We start from the raw sequence: 18213 nt of genomic DNA, 5'->3' as shown, positions 1-18213 counted from the left end.
TGCAAGACATGGGAGAAAGAGAATGTTGTTTGAGGAGGAGGAGGTGCTGGTAATCATGCAGTCACTTCAGTCTCGTCCGACTCTTGGAGACCCTGTAGACCGCAGCCCGCCAGACTCCTCTGTCGATGGGATTCTCCAGGCAGGAATACTGGAGCGGGTTAGCATGCCCTCTTCCAGGGGAGCTTCCCAACTCCAGGATTGAGCCCATGTCTCTTATTTCTCCTGCACTGGCAGGCAGGTTCTTTACCACTAGTGCCAAGAGATTAAAAACCAAGAGGTTCCCCAGTTGCTTAAGTAGATAGTAGTACTCTGGATTAAAAGCAAGGTATTACACAGTATGATTCCTTTTGTTTAAAAACAAAAGGAGTCTGTGTGTGTGTGATAAAGTAAATAAAAATTTGATATTTTCTGCCAGAAACAATTCCCCCACTCTGTGCATGTATGTATTTATTGAGCTCCTTCAGTGGGCCAGTGGACAGGATAGAGTGGTGAGCACACTGTACATTCTCTGCTTTCTGTGAAGCAGACAGTCGGCTAGTGGAGGAAATAGACATTAATCATGTACTCCACTAATAAAATGTAAATTAAATACATCAGGAACATCATATGAATGTGTATGGAGGGCTGCAGTTAAGAGAGGCTTTCCTGAGAACGGAGGTAATTGAGCTGAGATTTAGCAAGGAGGTAGACAGGGTGGCGCAGTGGTCAAGAATCTGCCTGCCAGTGTAGGAGATGCAAGAGACATGGGTTTGATCCCTGGGTCTGAAGATCCTCTGGAGGAGGGTATGGCAACCGACTCCAGTACTCTTGCCTGGAGAATCCCATGGACAGAGGAGCCTGGTGGGCTGCAGTCCATGGTGTCAGGAAAGTCGCACACGACTGAGCACACACATGGAGGGTGTGATGTAAGCCGTTGGTGGTTGGGGAAGCATGTTCCAGGCGGTGCAGGTGCAGAAGAGGGTTCCAAAGACACCTCCTGTCTTTGTCCTTCTGGCCACATGCTCTCATTTTACCGACGCACATCTTCCTGTGAAAGAGCCTGTGGAAGGTAAATTATTGAGTCCTTGCCTGTGTGAAATGCTTTATGAACTCTCATCCTTGGTTAGTGCTTTGGCTGTGTATGGAACTTGAGGTTGAAAGTCATTTTCCTCAGCATTTTGAAGGTTTTGCTCTGCTGTCCTCTGACATCTGTTATTGCTATTGAGATGTCTAATCCCATTTAGATTTATGTTCCTTAATGTTTTGGATGACTGTATAATTCATTGTCAAGACTGGGACCCTTGGGGTGCTAGCCTGAAGAAATAGCAGGATGGGAGACTTTAGCCAGGACTCTCTGTGGTAGATGGGGCCATACAGTCACCCTCTTTACATGTGACTTATTCTCCCTCTCCCCCTTTAGGATCTTTTCTTTGCTTCTAGAGTTCCACATTTCATGACGATGTGTCTTATGAAAGGTTCTTTTTCCTTCATTGCACTAGGTTGCATTGGGTGGTGGTTATTAGTTCATTCCTGTCCTTCGATTTGGGGAGGTTTTCATAATTATTTCTTTAATAATTTTCTCCCAGCCTTTGTTAGGTAGGTGTTTACCTTCCTGGATTATCCTCTAAGTTATTTTCTTCTTTCACACATAATCAAGAGCTAGAGATTTTTGTACATTTGTCTTCCAGTTCTGTTGCAAATGTTAAACGTTTCTTGTGTTCAGTCTCTCATTGTACTCTTCTGTCACAGCACCCCATTCTTGTGGAAGTGTGTTTCTCTCACTTCTCTGAGGGTGTCCTCAGAGAGGAGGAGGAGGAGTTGTGAGTTCTTTTTCTTTTCTTTCTTTTGTCTGTGTGTGTTTTGTTTGTTCCTTGTATTGCTTTCTTAAGTTGCTTTTTTCCCATTTGTTTGGTCTCTGTCTAAGGCTTTCCTCAGATGCTGCTGATCCTTAGCTGTCACTTCATGTTTCAGAGTACAGCATTCTAAAGTATCTCTGAAACCTGGGTGGACCTTTCTGTCTCCTTTGTATGTAATTTTGCTGAGAAGTAACCTCTTGGTTCTCAGAACTTGGAAATCTTCTTTTCTGGGGAGCTGGGGGATGACCATGCAGTTTCTCCAGAAAACACTCCCCTGCTGTCCTGCCTAGGAACTTGTCACGTGGCGACAGTGTGCTGGGCACAGGGTGGGGAAGGAGACAGAAGGTCCCAGATGTCAGCCTTCTGTGCCTCGTATCTCTCAGTTTGGAGCTTCTGTGGCTCCGTTTTTCCGGAGAATCGAGCCTCCTTCCCCTCCGTGGGGCAGTCACTTGGCCATGTGGACACTCCAGAAGGCCCCGTGGTTCTGCCCCTGCCCTCCTTTTAGGGGAGCCGCCCTCTTGAGCTCCTGCTCACGGGGGTTCCATGGGCCTGATTCACTCACCTTCATTGCCTGTGGGCCCTTGGGCTATAACTTCCTTTTTGCTCTTCATCTCCTGACTATCTTGGAAAATTCTGTGAAAATCTACTCTCACTAGTTCTCCCTTTCCTCTTTTTTCCTTGTGGGTTAATACATCTTTTTATTTTTTCCTCCTCTACTGTCTCTTGGAGGAGTTGAGAAGGGAGACGAGATAAACCAATGTGTTCAGCCTGCCATTTTAAACTGATTCCAGCATGCCTTTTTCCAGGCAGAGTATGGTAACTGCTGGTTAGATTCTGATAGTACTATCAATGCCATTCCTTGCATATGTGGTTATGGGTCACATAGGTTTTTGTGGGCTGACTGGGGAACCCACCCACATATATGATTTTCCCCTAGAACTAGAGAACAGACTAGAACGAAAATATTTCACATACCTCTCCATTTTCCAGATCACATAGAAGATTACAGATACTGTATCATTATTGTTGAAATGAAAACCTCTGGTAACTACCAGAAACCTTAATTTTAATGGAAAAGTTTGTTTCTAAGTGAAGCCATAAAAATTGAACTAAGGCAAAGCTAAATTCTTCCATCAGTATCCCTAAAACTTCATTTTTCAGCAACTTTTTGGAAAGCAGTATTCCTGATTAAATTTAAGCCTAGTGTTAGTGAGAGCTGTGGGAAATGGCAATAGCCAGGAGAAGAGTTTATTTACCTGTATTTTCTTGCTGCTTTCTTATTCCTGCCTTGCACACAACACAGTCTTCTCACACTGAATGAATTCATCGGGCTGCACGGATAACCTAGACTCAGCCAGACAGACCAGTAAAACTCTCTTCCTAACCACAAGTGACTAAGAATAGCTGTGTAAAGCACCAAGGTGATGAAAGTGCAACCCACAATATGTAAAGCGCACAGGGTGCCTGAGAGTAAATGCTGCACCAGCTTGGTGTTGGAATCGCAGGGACTGCTGTGCGTGTCACACCCCCGCTGTGGGCGTGGGGCTCCCGTTTCCAGCCATCTCCATTGTGCTGGGGCAGCTTTCCCCGAGCTCCCAGTGGCTGTCATGGCCCCATTCTCAAGGGATCAGAGACCGTTAGGAAAACCAGGAATGGTGACTGTTCTCTCTTACATGGCTGAAACAAGGTAAGTAAGGGCAATGAGATGTAGTCATTCCATTATTTATTTTCCTTCCTTTTAAAAAAAAAAAAATTTATTTATAATAGATTGATGATTGCTTTGCAATTTTGGTTTGATTTCTGTCACACATCAACATGAATTAACCATAGGTGTACATATGTCCCTTCCCTCTTGAATCTCTCTCCCACCTCCTGCCCTTTCCCACCCCTCTAGATTATTACAGAATAAGCCCCACTGGGGCTTCCCTGGTGACTCAGATGGTGAAGAATTTGCCTGCAATGCAGGAGACCCGGGTTCAATCCCTGGGTTGGGAAGATCCCCTGGAGAAGGGAATGGTAACCCACTCCAGTGTTTTTGCCTGGAGAATCCCATGGACAGAGGAGCCTGGTGGGCTATAGTCCATGGGGTCACGAAGAGTCGGACAGGACTGAGCAACTAGCGCGGTGTGAGTTCCCTGAGTCATACAGCAAATCCCCATTGGCTATCTATTTACATATGTACATTCATCCACGCTACTCTCTGTTTATCTCACCCTCTCCCTCTTCTCCTCACCATTGTCCATAACTCTGTTCTCTGTGTCTCCATTGCTGTTCTGCAAACAGATTCATCAATACGTTTTCCTTCCTTTTTATTCTTTTTCTTTCTTTAAAAAAATTTTTTTTTGTTAAGCTGTCTTCCCTCTGCCTGCGCAGCCTTGCTTTTGACAGGATGTTGACTAGGAACCAGAGCCCATTTTGGCTCAGCCTTAAGGGCAGCTGTTTACAGAGTAGCATGTTACACGGGGCTCCTGTGTCGAACGTCTGTGTAACACTGGATTTGGATCTTGTATTTAGCTGCCAGAAGTGACTGTGATGAAGTAGGGGAGATAAACTGATAGATTGGCTGCCAGAAAGATGTTGGGAGTCAATCAGATAAACAGGGCAGAGAAATAGCTTGCTGTTTTCCAGTGATAATAAAACAGAGGCCTCCGGTCCCCACATTTTTAAACATAATTGCCACGGTAATAATGTCTAAAATAAGCAAATGAAAAAACAGCACAGGGGGTTTTTTATTTGCGACTGAGATTGCCTTTTCCCTTTTGCAATAAAGATTCATCCTATATGGAAATGAATATTTTTACAAATTTGTTTTCCTTCTCCCAGTGCTCACTTACATAAGCAAATGACAATTAGAGAGTGAACTGCTTTCGTAGGAATTTATCCCTTTATTCCCCTCAGACTTCAACTATTTAACTTGGTGAACTATATATATGTTGCTTCTGTGCCTTACCTACAAAATAATTACTTATGTTTGTGAAGAAACAAGTTTTAAAGTCAAACCTATATTCTTGACTGGTGACAAGCCGGAAGGGGTTTATTTTTAGGATTTCTTTCAGAAGATTTTTGAAATTTTAATCTCTGTTGCTGTTTCCCTGCACCGCATAGCACTTGTGTAGGAGAGATGATAATCTAGTTTTATTATTATAAGTTAAAATTCTCCTCCTTTAATGTCTAACTTTTAAATCTATTGCTTCTCCTGGCTAAGACTTTTTAAGATCCAATGCAGATTCTTCAGTGTGTGTGAGAGCTAGAGAAGCAGACGTAGCTTGCACGCGGGGGACTAACTAGGATTAAGAGGAGAGCTGGAGAGTGGTTTAGTTCCCATGGAGTTAGTTGTGCGCAATGAGAGACTGGCTCTCTGGGTTGTGTTCAGAGTACAACTTTCTTTAGTTCCCTCTTAAAATTACTATGACTGTAAATGTGTTGGTATCATATATGGTTGGGCTTCCCAGGAGGCTCAGTGGTACAGAATCTGCCTGCAATGCAGGAAATGCAGGTTTGATCCTGAGTCGGGAAGATCCCCTCAAGTATTCAGAAGATCCAGTATTCCTTACCTGGAAAATTCAATGGACAGAAGAGCCTGACAGGCTACAGTCTGTGGGGTCGCAAGAGTCAGATCTGACTTAGTGACTGAGCACTGCTTTGCAGACTGCATGGTTAAAACATTTATTCATAAGCATGGTAGAGTATCAGGTATGGAAGGCAACAGCAGAAAGTCCACAGTTCTAATTATATCCAGTAAAGGCTTTTTGCCTAAAGAAGACCATCCTGACTGCTGGGGTTATAGGTCAGAAGTTAACCACGTACCATTATCTTGTGGGTGAGAAGCCCATGCATTTTCCTTTTCGCCACCCAGCCCTTCCCACCTGACCTTTTAAAGATTCTCCATTGATATCAACGAGGACAAGACTAATCATAAAAACAACGAAGGGGATGTTGCATACTCATTGATCCGTTTGAGATGAACTGCGGGACAATAAGTCTTCCAAATGGACTTCTGCTCTCAGTTATTGCGATGGCCACCTTTTTAAAGATATATAAATATGAAAGGGTTAACGGGAATTCGGTCATGCTCTCGCCTGGGTTGTCCCTTATTGATTGTAGTTTCAGAGCTGTCGCTGCCATTCAGAATTCCTCCCGTGCCCTTTTAAAGTCAGTTGGTGCTGGGAGATGATAAATAAGTCACCTGCTTTCCTTTCTCCCCTAGCTTCTCCGAGAACTCATAGAACGGAAGACCAGCTCCTTGGACCCCAATGATCAGGTGGCCATGGGAAGGTAATTTGGATATGGCTTTCTGTTCATATAGGCAGCCTGTGTAATAGTTTCTCCATCTGAGTCCCCTTAATTCTACTTCCAAGGCAACGACTGGTTGTAGAATTATGAAAGCTGGGAGTTCCTTGGTGGCCTAGTGATTAGGATTCCAGGTTTTCTCTGCCTTGGCCAGGATTCAGTTTCTGGTCGGGGAATTGAGATCCTGTAAGCTGTGTGACGTGGCTAGCAAAAAAAAGTTAAGCATGATAACAAGAGCTAGACAGACAAAGTGATGGAAATTGTTTCCTCTACATTGCCATAACTTGAATGGCAATTTGAATGAGATTACCAAATATGTACCTGTAAAGGGTTTATTTTAGGGTTTGTTTCACAAAGTCCATTTTAAGCTCCTTGCATTGAAATGAGATCTGTATCAGTCTCTGATCAGTGGATAAAAATGTGTGCTCTCAGCTGTCAGGACCTGGCACTGGGCACAACCTGTTCCTCGCTCTGTGAGTCTGCTCTCATTTAGACCTCTGCCCCTTCAGTGAAAGCTGCCGCAGAATTAGACGTGGAACTCGGCAGCATTGCCCAGATGTCAGGGTAGGATGGAACACAGTGAAGGAAGGAAGACCCTTGTGCGTATGCTTCATCCTGTGGTTGGAAAACAAAAAAGACATTTAAAGTGCTACCTAATGAATAGTGTACATTTAAATAGCCATGAGCCGTAACTTGCAAGAGCATAAATGGAAACCAAAGCTGCAGGTGTCAGAATGGGATTCTGGGGAAGAGCAGCATTCTGAGAGATCACAAGGAAAAATTTGTGCTGATGAAATAATTTTATGTGAGTAAAACCTTTGAATTTTAGGATAGGATGTTAATATTTTGTATATCACTGGAATGCTATAGAGAGCTGTTCACTATAAATTTAATGTGATCGAGCAAATTGCATTTAAGTGGTGATTATATTGTACATCTATCTGACTTTACAATAAAATAGATTATGGTAATTAAGATTATATTAAGATTACAGTAATTGGATTTCCCTAGATTTTTTTTTTTTTTTAATGTTGAACTTTCATTTGAGTCAGGTAAGATGACCAGCTGCTGCTCTTTCTCCGTTTTCCCCCCACATTTTGTTCATATACGCAATTTATGAAGATTTTCTTAGCCCAGTATCCTTTATTTGAAAAATGAATTTCTTTTAATTTAAAATGACTTGCTGAAAATATGACTCTTGTTTGAATCCTGATTCAAACAAACCAACTGTAAAATTGAGACAATCTGGAAAATTCAAAGACTGACTGAATATTTGATATTTAACTTTTCTTTGGTGTGACAGTGGTATTGAGATTATTTGGGGGCTCCTGGTATTGAGATTATTTTGGGGGGGGCAAGCCCTTTCAGCAAAACATTCTGAAATAATGTAGCTGAAATGAAAATTAAATAAAATGACTATAAAACTAGTATCAATAGCAGATAATTCTTAACACTTAGAAAAAATGGAAAGCACAAGGAAAAGCAGCTGGGTATTAACAATGGGAAAATTAGATTTAAATAATTCACATGTTCAAACCAAACAGCAGGTGCAATATTAGTCATAGAATAGGCTGTGCAACTAAACATCAACAGCAAACCCAAGCAGCTACACTCAGTATGATGGGTTTCCCTGCAGACTGGTAGATTTAGTGCTTGCCACAGTAACTCCACATACTAAGGGGCGTTGTTCACCAAATCTGCTGGAGAATTTCCCAGCTGCCATTTTTTTTTACCGTTTTAGTCGCTTTGGCCCCAGTCTGTCTTGAGGAGCTTGGTGTAGATTGAATGATTTCTTTATGCAGCGTTGTTAGTGAGAAAAATTCTGATTTGTCAACACATGTAACTATTTCTGTTGATGATGCATAATATCACTTGTAAATTTCCCAGGCAGTGGCTTGCAATCCAGAAGCTAAGAAGCAAAATCCACAAGAAAGTAGATAGAAAAGCCAGCAAAGGAAGGAAACTTCGGTGAGTTACTTTTTAGAACAAATGTTAACATTGTGTTTTGTTACTACTTGTTTTGCATGTTGGCTATGACATTTTTTTCTATTCTTCTGATGATTCTATGTTTAAGGAGCAGAAAAATCACTAGAGCAATATTTGAGGCTTTTTTGAGATTCAGTTTTTCTTACTCTGAAATGGAAAGATAGTGTCAGTTACTTTTTGTTTTACTGCTGTGAATGAATAGGTTGAATAATATTTGTATTTCCCTGAAAGAGACATAATCAAAAAAGAAGACAAGAGAATTGAAATTGCCTTAGTTTTGAAAAATGATTTCCTTATTACAATGTAAAAATTGTACTTTGGAGTCTTATTTAAGCAGAATTATATTGGTCCATTTTCATGATGCCATACATGTACCTAGTATGCTAAAAAGATAAAAAATGAAGGCTTCCAGAGATTGTTAACACTGTGCTTAAATGAGGTGAGGAGTGGAACTTTTATGAGAATACAGAAACATATCTGAGTGGAGGAGAGCCCTCAAACCTGTGAGCCCTTGAAAGTCTTAAAAAGAATGGAAACAAGGAACCAGAGTAGAAGTGACATTGGTGTGCTTTCAGACTGAGATTCCTTGTAACTATTTTTATATATTACATAATATCACTCACACAAGGCCTCAGTGTCGAAGAAACTACTTGTAATTCAAGTGCACATTGAAAAAAAAAATCTTAGACTCATTGTGTTAGGCCAGTTTTCGGCAGATAGCTAATCCCACATTTTTGTTAGAGCCTGCCTGTCATTAAAATTATTTCTGGACAAATGTGGATCTATGTCATTTTTAAGTATCTTCAGAGAAGCAGATTCCACTACTTTAATTAACCCTTTTTAGTATTTAACAGAACTCATCAGGAAATGATTATTTTTCTTTAAGTTTGAAGAAGTGCAAAGTAGCTTTTCATTATCTTTTGACTGAAAGTCACTTTTCTTAAATCTCAATCTTAAATTGTTACAATTTGTTTAACTTTTTTCATGTGCTGAAGTTTCCAAACCTTTCTGCTTCTCCCAAGTTTGTTTTCAATGTACCTACCAGTTAAGAGCATGGACTCAAGAGCCAGACTCCCTAAGTCTGAATCCCACCCTTGACACCAATTAGTAGTTACTCTGAGCAAGACCCTTAAACTCTCCGTTCTAGTTTCTTCATCTGTAGAATGGGGGTGATAATAGTACCAGACTTGTAGGGTTGCTGTGGGGATTAAATGAGTACATGTATGTACCGCTTTTAGACCAGCACCAGGAACACAGCATGGGGAAGGGCGTGGCAGCCCACTCCAGTGTTCTTGTTGGAGAATCCCAGGGACAGTGGAGCCTGGCGGCTGCAGTCCACAGGGGCCACACAGAGTCAGACACGACTTGAGCGACTAACACAGTACAACAACCGGGACATAGCAAGCGCTATGTAAGTGTCTTTGCCTTATTCCTATCATTGCTACTGCTGTTATTATCCCAAGACTGGATCAGTCTCCTACTGGAATGTTCATTTACTTGCTCACTCACGTACGTGTCTCACTGGTACCTGTCTCTTCTGTACCCCCATCCCTGATAGGATTTAAAGAAGAATGTTACCACTGCTATGTCACTTCAGTCATGTCCGACTCTGTGTGACCCCATAGACAGCCTCCTACCAGGCTCCTCTGTCCCTGGGATTCTCCAGACAAGAACACTGGAGTGGGTTGCCATTTCCCTCTCCAATGCATGAAAGTGAAAGTGAAGTCACTCAATCGTGTCCAACTCTTAGCGACCCAAGGACTGCAGCCCACCAGGCTCCCCCGTCCCTGAGATTCTCCAGGCAAGAACACTGGAGTGGGTTGCCATTTCCTTCTCCAATGCATGAAAGTGAAAAGTGAAAGTGAAGTCGCTCAGTCGTGTCCGACTCTTAGCGACCTCATGGACTGCAGCCTACCAGGCTCCTCTGTCCCTGGGATTCTCCAGGCAAGAACACTGGAGTGGGGTGCCATTTCCTTCTCCAATGCATGAAAGTGAAAAGTGAAAGTGAAGTCGCTCAGTCGTGTCCGACTCCTAGCGACCTCATGGACTGCAGCCTACCAGGCTCCTCTGTCCATGGGATTTTCCAGGCAGGAGTACTGGAGTGGGGTGCCATTGCCTTCTCCTAGTACTTTATAATTGATCAGGCCGAATAAATACCTGTTCTTTAATTTTGAGATTAGACTTTTCTCCAATACTGCACTTTTAAAATTGTAACTTTGAAAAAGACATATACCGTATGTATGTTATCACTTTCATGTGGAATCTAAGAAATAAAACAAATGAATGTACATGATAAAACAGAAACAGGCTCACAGAGGGAACAAATCAGTGGCTCCCAGTGAGGAGAAGGAGGGGTGAGATGGGGATATGGGGATTAAAAGACAAACTACTGTGTACAAAATACAATGGCAGCAAGGACAAATTGAACAGCACAGGGAAGTATAGCCATTATTTTATAATCACTTTAAATGGAGTATAATCTATAAAAATATTGAATCACAATGTTGTTGTGTATCTGAAACTAATACAATGTTGTAGATCAACTATACTTCTAGTTAGTTAATTAATTAATAGCTCTGTGAGGCTTTAAATGTTCTCTTGAGGGAGGAGCCCAGGATTTCAGTCAGGAGGCTGGCTCTGTCTGGCTGTATGATGTTGGTTGCTCTTTATTCTCTGAGCCTCACTTTACTCATTTAATAAGTGGAGATACTAATCCGTGTGTGTGTGTGTGTGTGTGTGTGTGTCTGTCAGTCGTGTCCAACTGTCTGTGATCCCATGGACTGTAGCTCTCCAGGCTCCTCTGTCCATGGAATTCTCTAGGCAAGAATACTGAAGTGGGTCGCCATGCCCTTCTCCAGGGGATCTTTCTGATCCAGGGATCAAACCTGGGTTTCCCGCATTGCAGGCAGATTCTTTACTTACTGTCTGAGCCACCAAGGAAGCCTGATTTGGTTTGAGGGATGGATTTGATTTGAGGATTCAAATAATGTGTATATGTCTGGTACATAATAAACATTTGAAAGTGTTAGATTCTTCAATTTCTCTTGTGTTTATCTGTTGGCGTTGCTGTTGCAAATACATGGTCTTCAAAAGAATTGAAAAGAGCAAAAGATGTCTTTTTTCATTATTGTATTTTTGTGAGTTTTAAAGCTGCTAGGGCAAATATCTATAATCGTGTGTCCCTTGAGGGCAAGAATTGTGCTGATTTTTTCAAGTTAATTCCAACCTTAATGCCTACTGTAGTGCCTCACACACATGTTTTTGGATGATTATGACAGTGAAAGTAACCCGCTTATCAAGTAAGACTTCCAGTGAGATGCAACATTCACACTTCACACTGAGCAGACTAGGAAGAGTTAGCCTATGGAAAGGCCAAAAAGAATAATGTTTGCCAAAACACAGGCTTGAGAATATCCCCGTCTGTTTTGGGAACCAAAGTTCATTTGTTTTGGCAGAGACTTGAAGTAAATATGGGGGAATAACAGGAGGTGAGACTATGTGAAGTAAGTGGGTGCTAAATCGTGGTCATGCTCGACATTTGGACTTTATTCTGTTGACTGTAGCAAGTCACTGAAGAACAAGGAGGCCTGAGCAGCTGTCAGAGCTTGGAGCGTGCATTGCAGCTCACTGCACTGCAGGGCCCTAGATCGGGTCCTGGGAAGACAGAGGGCAGTAGGGCAAAAAACGGGCACACTTGCATGCGGCCTGTGGTTTAGGTTATGTATCGCACAGATGTTAATTCCTAATTGTGATAATGACATTTGTATGAGTTGTTACCATTCGAGGAAGCGAGGTGAAGGTGCACATGAACTCTGCACTGTTTTTGTAACTTTCCCATAGGTCTACATTATAGCACAGCACAAGAAGTAAAAAGAAAAGTAATAAATAAGGTCACATGCTTTGAATTGTGTTGCAGTTTCATCACCCGTATTCATCGAGGCTTTCTTTGTGACCATGAACGTGTGGGGATGTGGTCAGAATCAGTGATGTTCATATATAGCAATAACGATAACTAACATTTATAAAACTCTCTCTGTCGGGCACTGCAGAGCAGTTTACATGCAGAAGTGGAAAAGACACAACCTCCGATGCTAAAATGTTCAGGTTTGAAATCTGGCTCTTGCACTTACTGGCCTTAAGACCCCTTGGAAAAAAAAAAAAAAGACCCCTTGGGCAAGTCACTTAACATCTCTTTGTGCTTCAGTTTCCTCATCTGTCAAGCCAGTATGATAATAGAAGGCACATCCCATAGGACTGTCATGCAGATTGAAATTAGCTAACTCATGTAAAATACTGAAGAAGAAGAGTGACTCACCCACTGTTACAGAGCTAGTAATCATGAACGTAGATTTAAGCTAATTGGTCTGATTCCAGAGTCCACTTCTAACCTGTGGCTCTTGAGTTGTTTCTCTGGCCAGGACTTCTCAGGTACCGAAATGATATCTAGGCTACATTAGAACTTTGCTGGGAAGGTTTTAACAAAGGGCCTATGAGAATAGGTTTAGTTGCTCAGTCGTGTCCGACTCTTGCAACCCCATGGACTGTAGCCCATGAGGCTCCTCTGTCCGTGGCATTCTCCAGGCAAGACTACTGGAGTGGGTTGCCATTTCCTTCTCCAGGATAGATAGGAATACATGTCATAAATAACTTCGTTTAAATTAGACCCCCAGAAGAGCTGGTGATGTGCCAGCTCTCATCACTGGTGCTAGGTTCCACCATGGGCAGCCTTTGCTTGTGGTTCAGTTCAGTCGCTCAGTCGTGTCCGACTCTTTGCGACCCCATGAATTGCAGCACGCTGGGCCTCCCTGTCCATCACCAACCCTCGGAGTTCACTCAAACTCACGTCCATTGAGTCAGTGATACCATCCAGCTATCTCATCCTCTTTCGTCCCCTTCTCGTGCCCCCAGTCCCTCCCAGCATCAGTGTCTTTTCCAATATGTCAGCTCTTCGCATGAGGTGGCCAAAGTATTGGAGTTTCAGCCTCAGTATCAGTCCTTCCAATGAACACCGGACCGATCTTTAGGAAGGACTGGTTTGACCTCCTTGCAGTCCAAGGGACTCTCAAGAGTCTTCTCCAACACCACAGTTCAAAAGCATCAATTCTTTAGCGCTCAGCTTTCTTCACAGTCCAACTCTCACATCTGTACATGACCACTGGAAAAACCATAGCCTTGACTAGATGGACTTTTGATGGCAAAGTAATATCTCTGCTTTTTAAGGTTGGTCATAACTTTCCTTCCAAGGAGTAAGCGTCTTTTAATTTCATGGCTGCAGTCACCATCTGCAGTGACGTTGGAGCCCAAAAAAATAAAGTCTGGCACTGTTTGTATTGTTTCCCCATCTATTTTCCATGAAGTGATGAGACCAGATGCCATGATCTTAGTTTTCTGAATGTTGAGCTTTAAGCCAACTTTTTCACTCGCCTCTTTCAGTTTCATCAAGAGGCTTTTTAGTTCCTCTTCACTTTCTGCCATAAGGGTGGTATGTTTGTGGTAGGGTTGGAGAAAAAAGAAATATCATAGCAAAGGTGAACACTGCCTTGTGGAAACATTAATTTCAATGATAGCAGGTCAGTGGCATCACCCTGGTCAGATTGGGTGTTAGCAGTTTGCTGGTTGGATGCTAGAAAATAACTTAAAAAAAAAGAAATATGCTGGTTTGGGGAAATAATTATAATTATTAATTACCAGTATTTTACTCAGCATTATCTATAAGTGGATTTGATCCTGATTTAAGCAGAATCTTAATGTAAATGAATTAAACTCTCAGGCCTTTAATAATGAAATGTCATATTGTGTTTTGTATTTGTCTGTTCTTCTGCAACAAAATTATATTTATCTCTTAATATGGTTGGTAATTTTAATACTAAAACATGCATCCATCCTCAGTACTGAGATGAGGTAAAAATGCATTGTATTAAATCATCTTTATTTTGATTACTACTTAAAAGCCTGTCCTTCATCATGCACTTACTAGTTATTGAATATATTGTATTAAAGTGTAAAGGTATTCCACAGAGCAGTGCCATCCAATAAAAAGTATCTTTACATGTGTAATTTTTTTAATTTTTCTTTTTAATTAGAAGATAATTGCTTTGCAGTGTTGTGTTGGTTTCTTCCGTGTATCAGGATGAATCAGCTATAAGTATACACATGATTATACTCCTTCCCGCCCCGCGCCTCCAGGTCATCACAGAGCCGCAGGCTGCACTCCTCTGTTGCACAGTGACTTCACTGGCTCTCTCTCTCACACCTTGTGATGTGTATGTCTCAGTGCTGCTCTCTCAATCTGTCCCACCCTCTCCTTCCCCGACTGTGTCCATGAGTCCATTCTCTTAAGTCTGTGACTCCTACTCCTGTCCTTCAAATAGGTTCATCAGTTGCATGTGTAATTTTCAATGTTCTAGTAGCCGCAATTAAAAAGGGGGAAAAAGAAATAAGTGTACTTAAGTAATAATACATTTCATTTAGCCCAATATCTAGCTAATATTATTTCAACAATTTATTGTTTTAAAATTATTAGTGATATATTTTACATTTTTTCCATCTGAAATTTTCAAAATCTGGTGCACACTTCCCGTGTTCAGTAAGCCACATGTGGCCAATGACCCCTGGATCAGACAACGCAACTATTGGGTATAGTTCATAGTCTTTGTCTAGACAGTGAATTAATCCTGTCTTTGAACATAGCCAAGAATAGTTTTCATTTTTTCAGATGAAAAATGAAGTTTGGTGAAGCCTAAAAGACATTAAAGGGCTTCCCTGGTGGCCCAGACAGTAAAGAATCTGCCTACAATGTGGGAGACTTGGGTTCGATCCCTGGGTTGGGAAAATCCCCTGGAGGAGGGCATGGCAACCTAGAATGGATAAGCAACAAGGTCCTACTGTATAGCACAGGGAACTGTATTCAAAACCCTGTGATAAACCATTGTGGAAAAGTATATGAAAAAAATGTGTGTGTGTATGTATGTGTGTGTGTGTGTGTGTGTGTGTGTGTGTATATATATATATATATATATATATCAGTTCAGTTCAGTCTCTCAGTCATGTCCAACTCTTTGTGACCCCATGGACTGCAGCATGCCAGGCTTCCCTACCCATTACCAACTCTGGTAGCTTGCTCAGACTCATGTTCATCCATCAAGTCAGTGATGCCATCCAACCATCCATCTCATCCTCTGTCATCCCCTTCTCCTCCTGCTTGCAATTTTTCCCAGCATCAGGTCTTTTCCAGTGAGTCAGTTCTTCACATCAGGTGGCCGAAGAATTGGAGCCCCAGCCTCAGCATCAGTCCTTCCAATGAATATTCAGGACCGATTTCCTTTATCCTTTGATCTGATCTCCTTGCAGTCCAAGGACTCTCAAGAGTCTTTTCCAACACCACAGTTCAAAAGCATCAATTCTTTGGCACTCAGCTTTCTTTATGGTCCAACTCTCACATCCATACATGACTACTGCAAAAGCTACAGCTTTGATTTGACGGACCTTTGTCGGCAAAGTTATGTCTCTGCTTTTTAATATGCTGACTAGGTTGGTAGTAGCTTTTCTTTCAAGAAGCAAGCATCTTTTAATTTTATGGCTGCAGTCACCATCAGCAGTGATTATGGAGCCCAAGAAAATAGTCTGTCACTGTTTCCATTGTTTCCCCGTCCATTTGCCATGAAGTAATGAGTCAGGATGCCATGATGTTCATTATTTGAATGTGGAGTTTTAAGCCAGCTTTTTCACTCTCTTCTTTCACCTTCATCAAGAGGCTCTTCAGTTACTCTTCTCTTTCTGCCATAAGGGTGGTGTCATCTGCATATCTGAGGTTATTGATATTTCTCTCAGCAATCTTGATTCCATGTTGTGCTTCATCCAGCCTGGCATTTCGCATGATATACTCTGCATATAAGTTAAATACACACACATGTATATATATATATACACACACACGGAATCACTTTGCTATACAGCAGAAATTAGCAGAACTTTGTAAATCAATTATGCTTCAATAAAATAAAAGAATCTTCACTTTAGCACTGTTTATAATGCTTTTTTAAGGGGGAAGACTGTATAAATGCTTATCAATAGAAGGTTTAGTAAATTACAATATGATGCAACAAAATATTCTGGAACTATGAAAAAGAATACAATATGACATAGTAGAAAAACGCATAATGCATGAGCATATTAAGTTTATATTTGTCTTACATATGGAGAATGCTACAGGCAAACTCAATTAACAGTGATGGTTTCTAGAGATTACAGGGGACTTGTCAGTTCTTTCTGTATTTCTGAATTTGTAATTATATATTAATTTTTATAATTAGGAGATAATGGGCATAAAGAAAGTATGATGAACAGCGATTTTGTTTTTGCATCTTATAAGAAGTGAAGAATTGGAAACAATACAACTGTTCAGAAATATGAAAATGTATTTATAGTACTTCCTGGAATTTTGTATACAGCTATGGAGATACAGTGCTAAGTGAAAAAAAGAATAGGAAATTGTGTTGTGTGGATTACTATGTAAAATGAACATAATTAACCAAAATATGAATAATATTAATAAAGGTTAATAATAGTCCTTCTGTAGATAAAAGAATATGTATGCATTTTTTGTGTGCTTAGTTGGTTTTCCAAATTTTCTGTAATGGATTTATGCTTTTTTCTATTACACCTGTAATGGGAAAAATCTTATCACTATTAGTCTTTAAAATTCATTTGTTAAAAGATTGAAATTTGGCAGGCTTGGCTATTTGGTGGTAGAGAATCAAATTCTTTGATGTGTGTAAAAATGTTTTTTAAATGGTGAAACATTACACATATGTTATATCATTTTTATGTGGATAGTGTTTTGCCCAAGAAGAGGTTTTTTTTTTTTTGGTTAGAATGTTATATGACATGTCCTGCAGCCTCTTCTTTTATAAATAGAAAGGGATACCTTCTTTGAATTCTCTTAGCTATAATTTGGTCTGTGTAAGGTCAAATATTTCTTCAGCCTCCTTCACCAGAGGGTCTCAAAGCACTTCGTATAAAAATACCTCTTTTTTTCTACTGGTGGGAGATGGAATTGACGTAACTTCAATTTTTATAACCCCTTGACTGAAGTATAGGGAGTAGACTCCTCATGCACTCAGTTGTGCGCCTTAGTTTAAGAGGGGCGAAGTGAACGATCTGGTGGGACTGGTGAATGAAGGTGATTCTGGAAGCCTTTTCTGACTCAGGGAACTGGTGCTAGTGAGTGATGAAGTGTTCCATTTGGATGGTACGCCACTGCCTCTGCTCCCGACTGAAAAATGATTAGGATGTATGCAGAGAAGGGGACAATGGGGTAATCCGGTCCTCACCGTCTCTTGTCTGGAGTGATGTTTAAGGCTTAGTGTGTTGCTTCAGGGCACAGATGTGTGCCCCTTTTGGGGCCATGATACAGTGGAGTTGTGTAGAACTGCTGTCATTTACAATGTGCTTTTATCAGACTTTTCTCCTGTAGCATTGAGGAAAAAGGGTTTTTATGGTTATGAGTGGCACATGCCTAGAAACTGTTCCCTGCTCCACTCTGGAGCCAGATATTCTTGTGATCATCTGGAGTTTGTTACCTCATAGAATGTGTTTCCTTTTCTAGGTTAATAGTTACTAATGTTGCTGCCTGTTTGTTTCCTATTTACTTAGGTTTCATGTGCTTAGCAAGCTGCTGAGCTTCATGGCACCTATTGACCATACCACAATGAATGATGATGCCAGGTGAGTAATAGATTAATTATATGTCTCACGTGGCTTCCTGAAAGCCCAGTATTGACCTGTGCTAAAGCCTGTCGCCCTCTCTGTTTCTTCTTAGCAGCTAACCATTTGTCATCGGCATTGTTGAAAGGGTCCTTGTAACATCTCTTCACTCCCATAGTTACTGTAAAACCAAAACAAAATTTTCGTAAATCTCAGTGCTGCCTCTGGTGGTTTTTTGTTTTTGCTGTTTTGTTTTTAACATTAGCCACCTGCTTTGGCCATCTGAGCTCTTCTCTAGAGAGATGGGTTAGGACAGCACACACACACTTGCTTCATGTGTTTGGGATTTTATGTGTATGTTCTCCTTTTAAAAATGGGTGTAGAGCTTGCTCTGGGG

General features: G+C 41.2%; 1 protein-coding gene across 1 annotated transcript in view; it reads left to right on the top strand.

The window, feature by feature from the left end:
- The window catches only part of AATF (apoptosis antagonizing transcription factor), a 105911-nt gene that overhangs the window by 61703 nt on the left and 25995 nt on the right, over positions 1 to 18213 (top strand). The window contains exons 9-11 of the mRNA XM_055577362.1: positions 6043 to 6110; positions 8013 to 8093; positions 17766 to 17837. Coding sequence (XP_055433337.1) covers positions 6043 to 6110; positions 8013 to 8093; positions 17766 to 17837 — 221 coding nt within the window. The remainder of the gene's footprint in view (positions 1 to 6042; positions 6111 to 8012; positions 8094 to 17765; positions 17838 to 18213) is intronic.

The sequence above is a fragment of the Bubalus kerabau genome, chromosome 4 (genome assembly GCF_029407905.1).
Source record: "Bubalus kerabau isolate K-KA32 ecotype Philippines breed swamp buffalo chromosome 4, PCC_UOA_SB_1v2, whole genome shotgun sequence".
Taxonomy (NCBI): Eukaryota; Metazoa; Chordata; class Mammalia; order Artiodactyla; family Bovidae; genus Bubalus; species Bubalus kerabau.
This window is presented reverse-complemented; position numbering and strand designations above follow the sequence as displayed.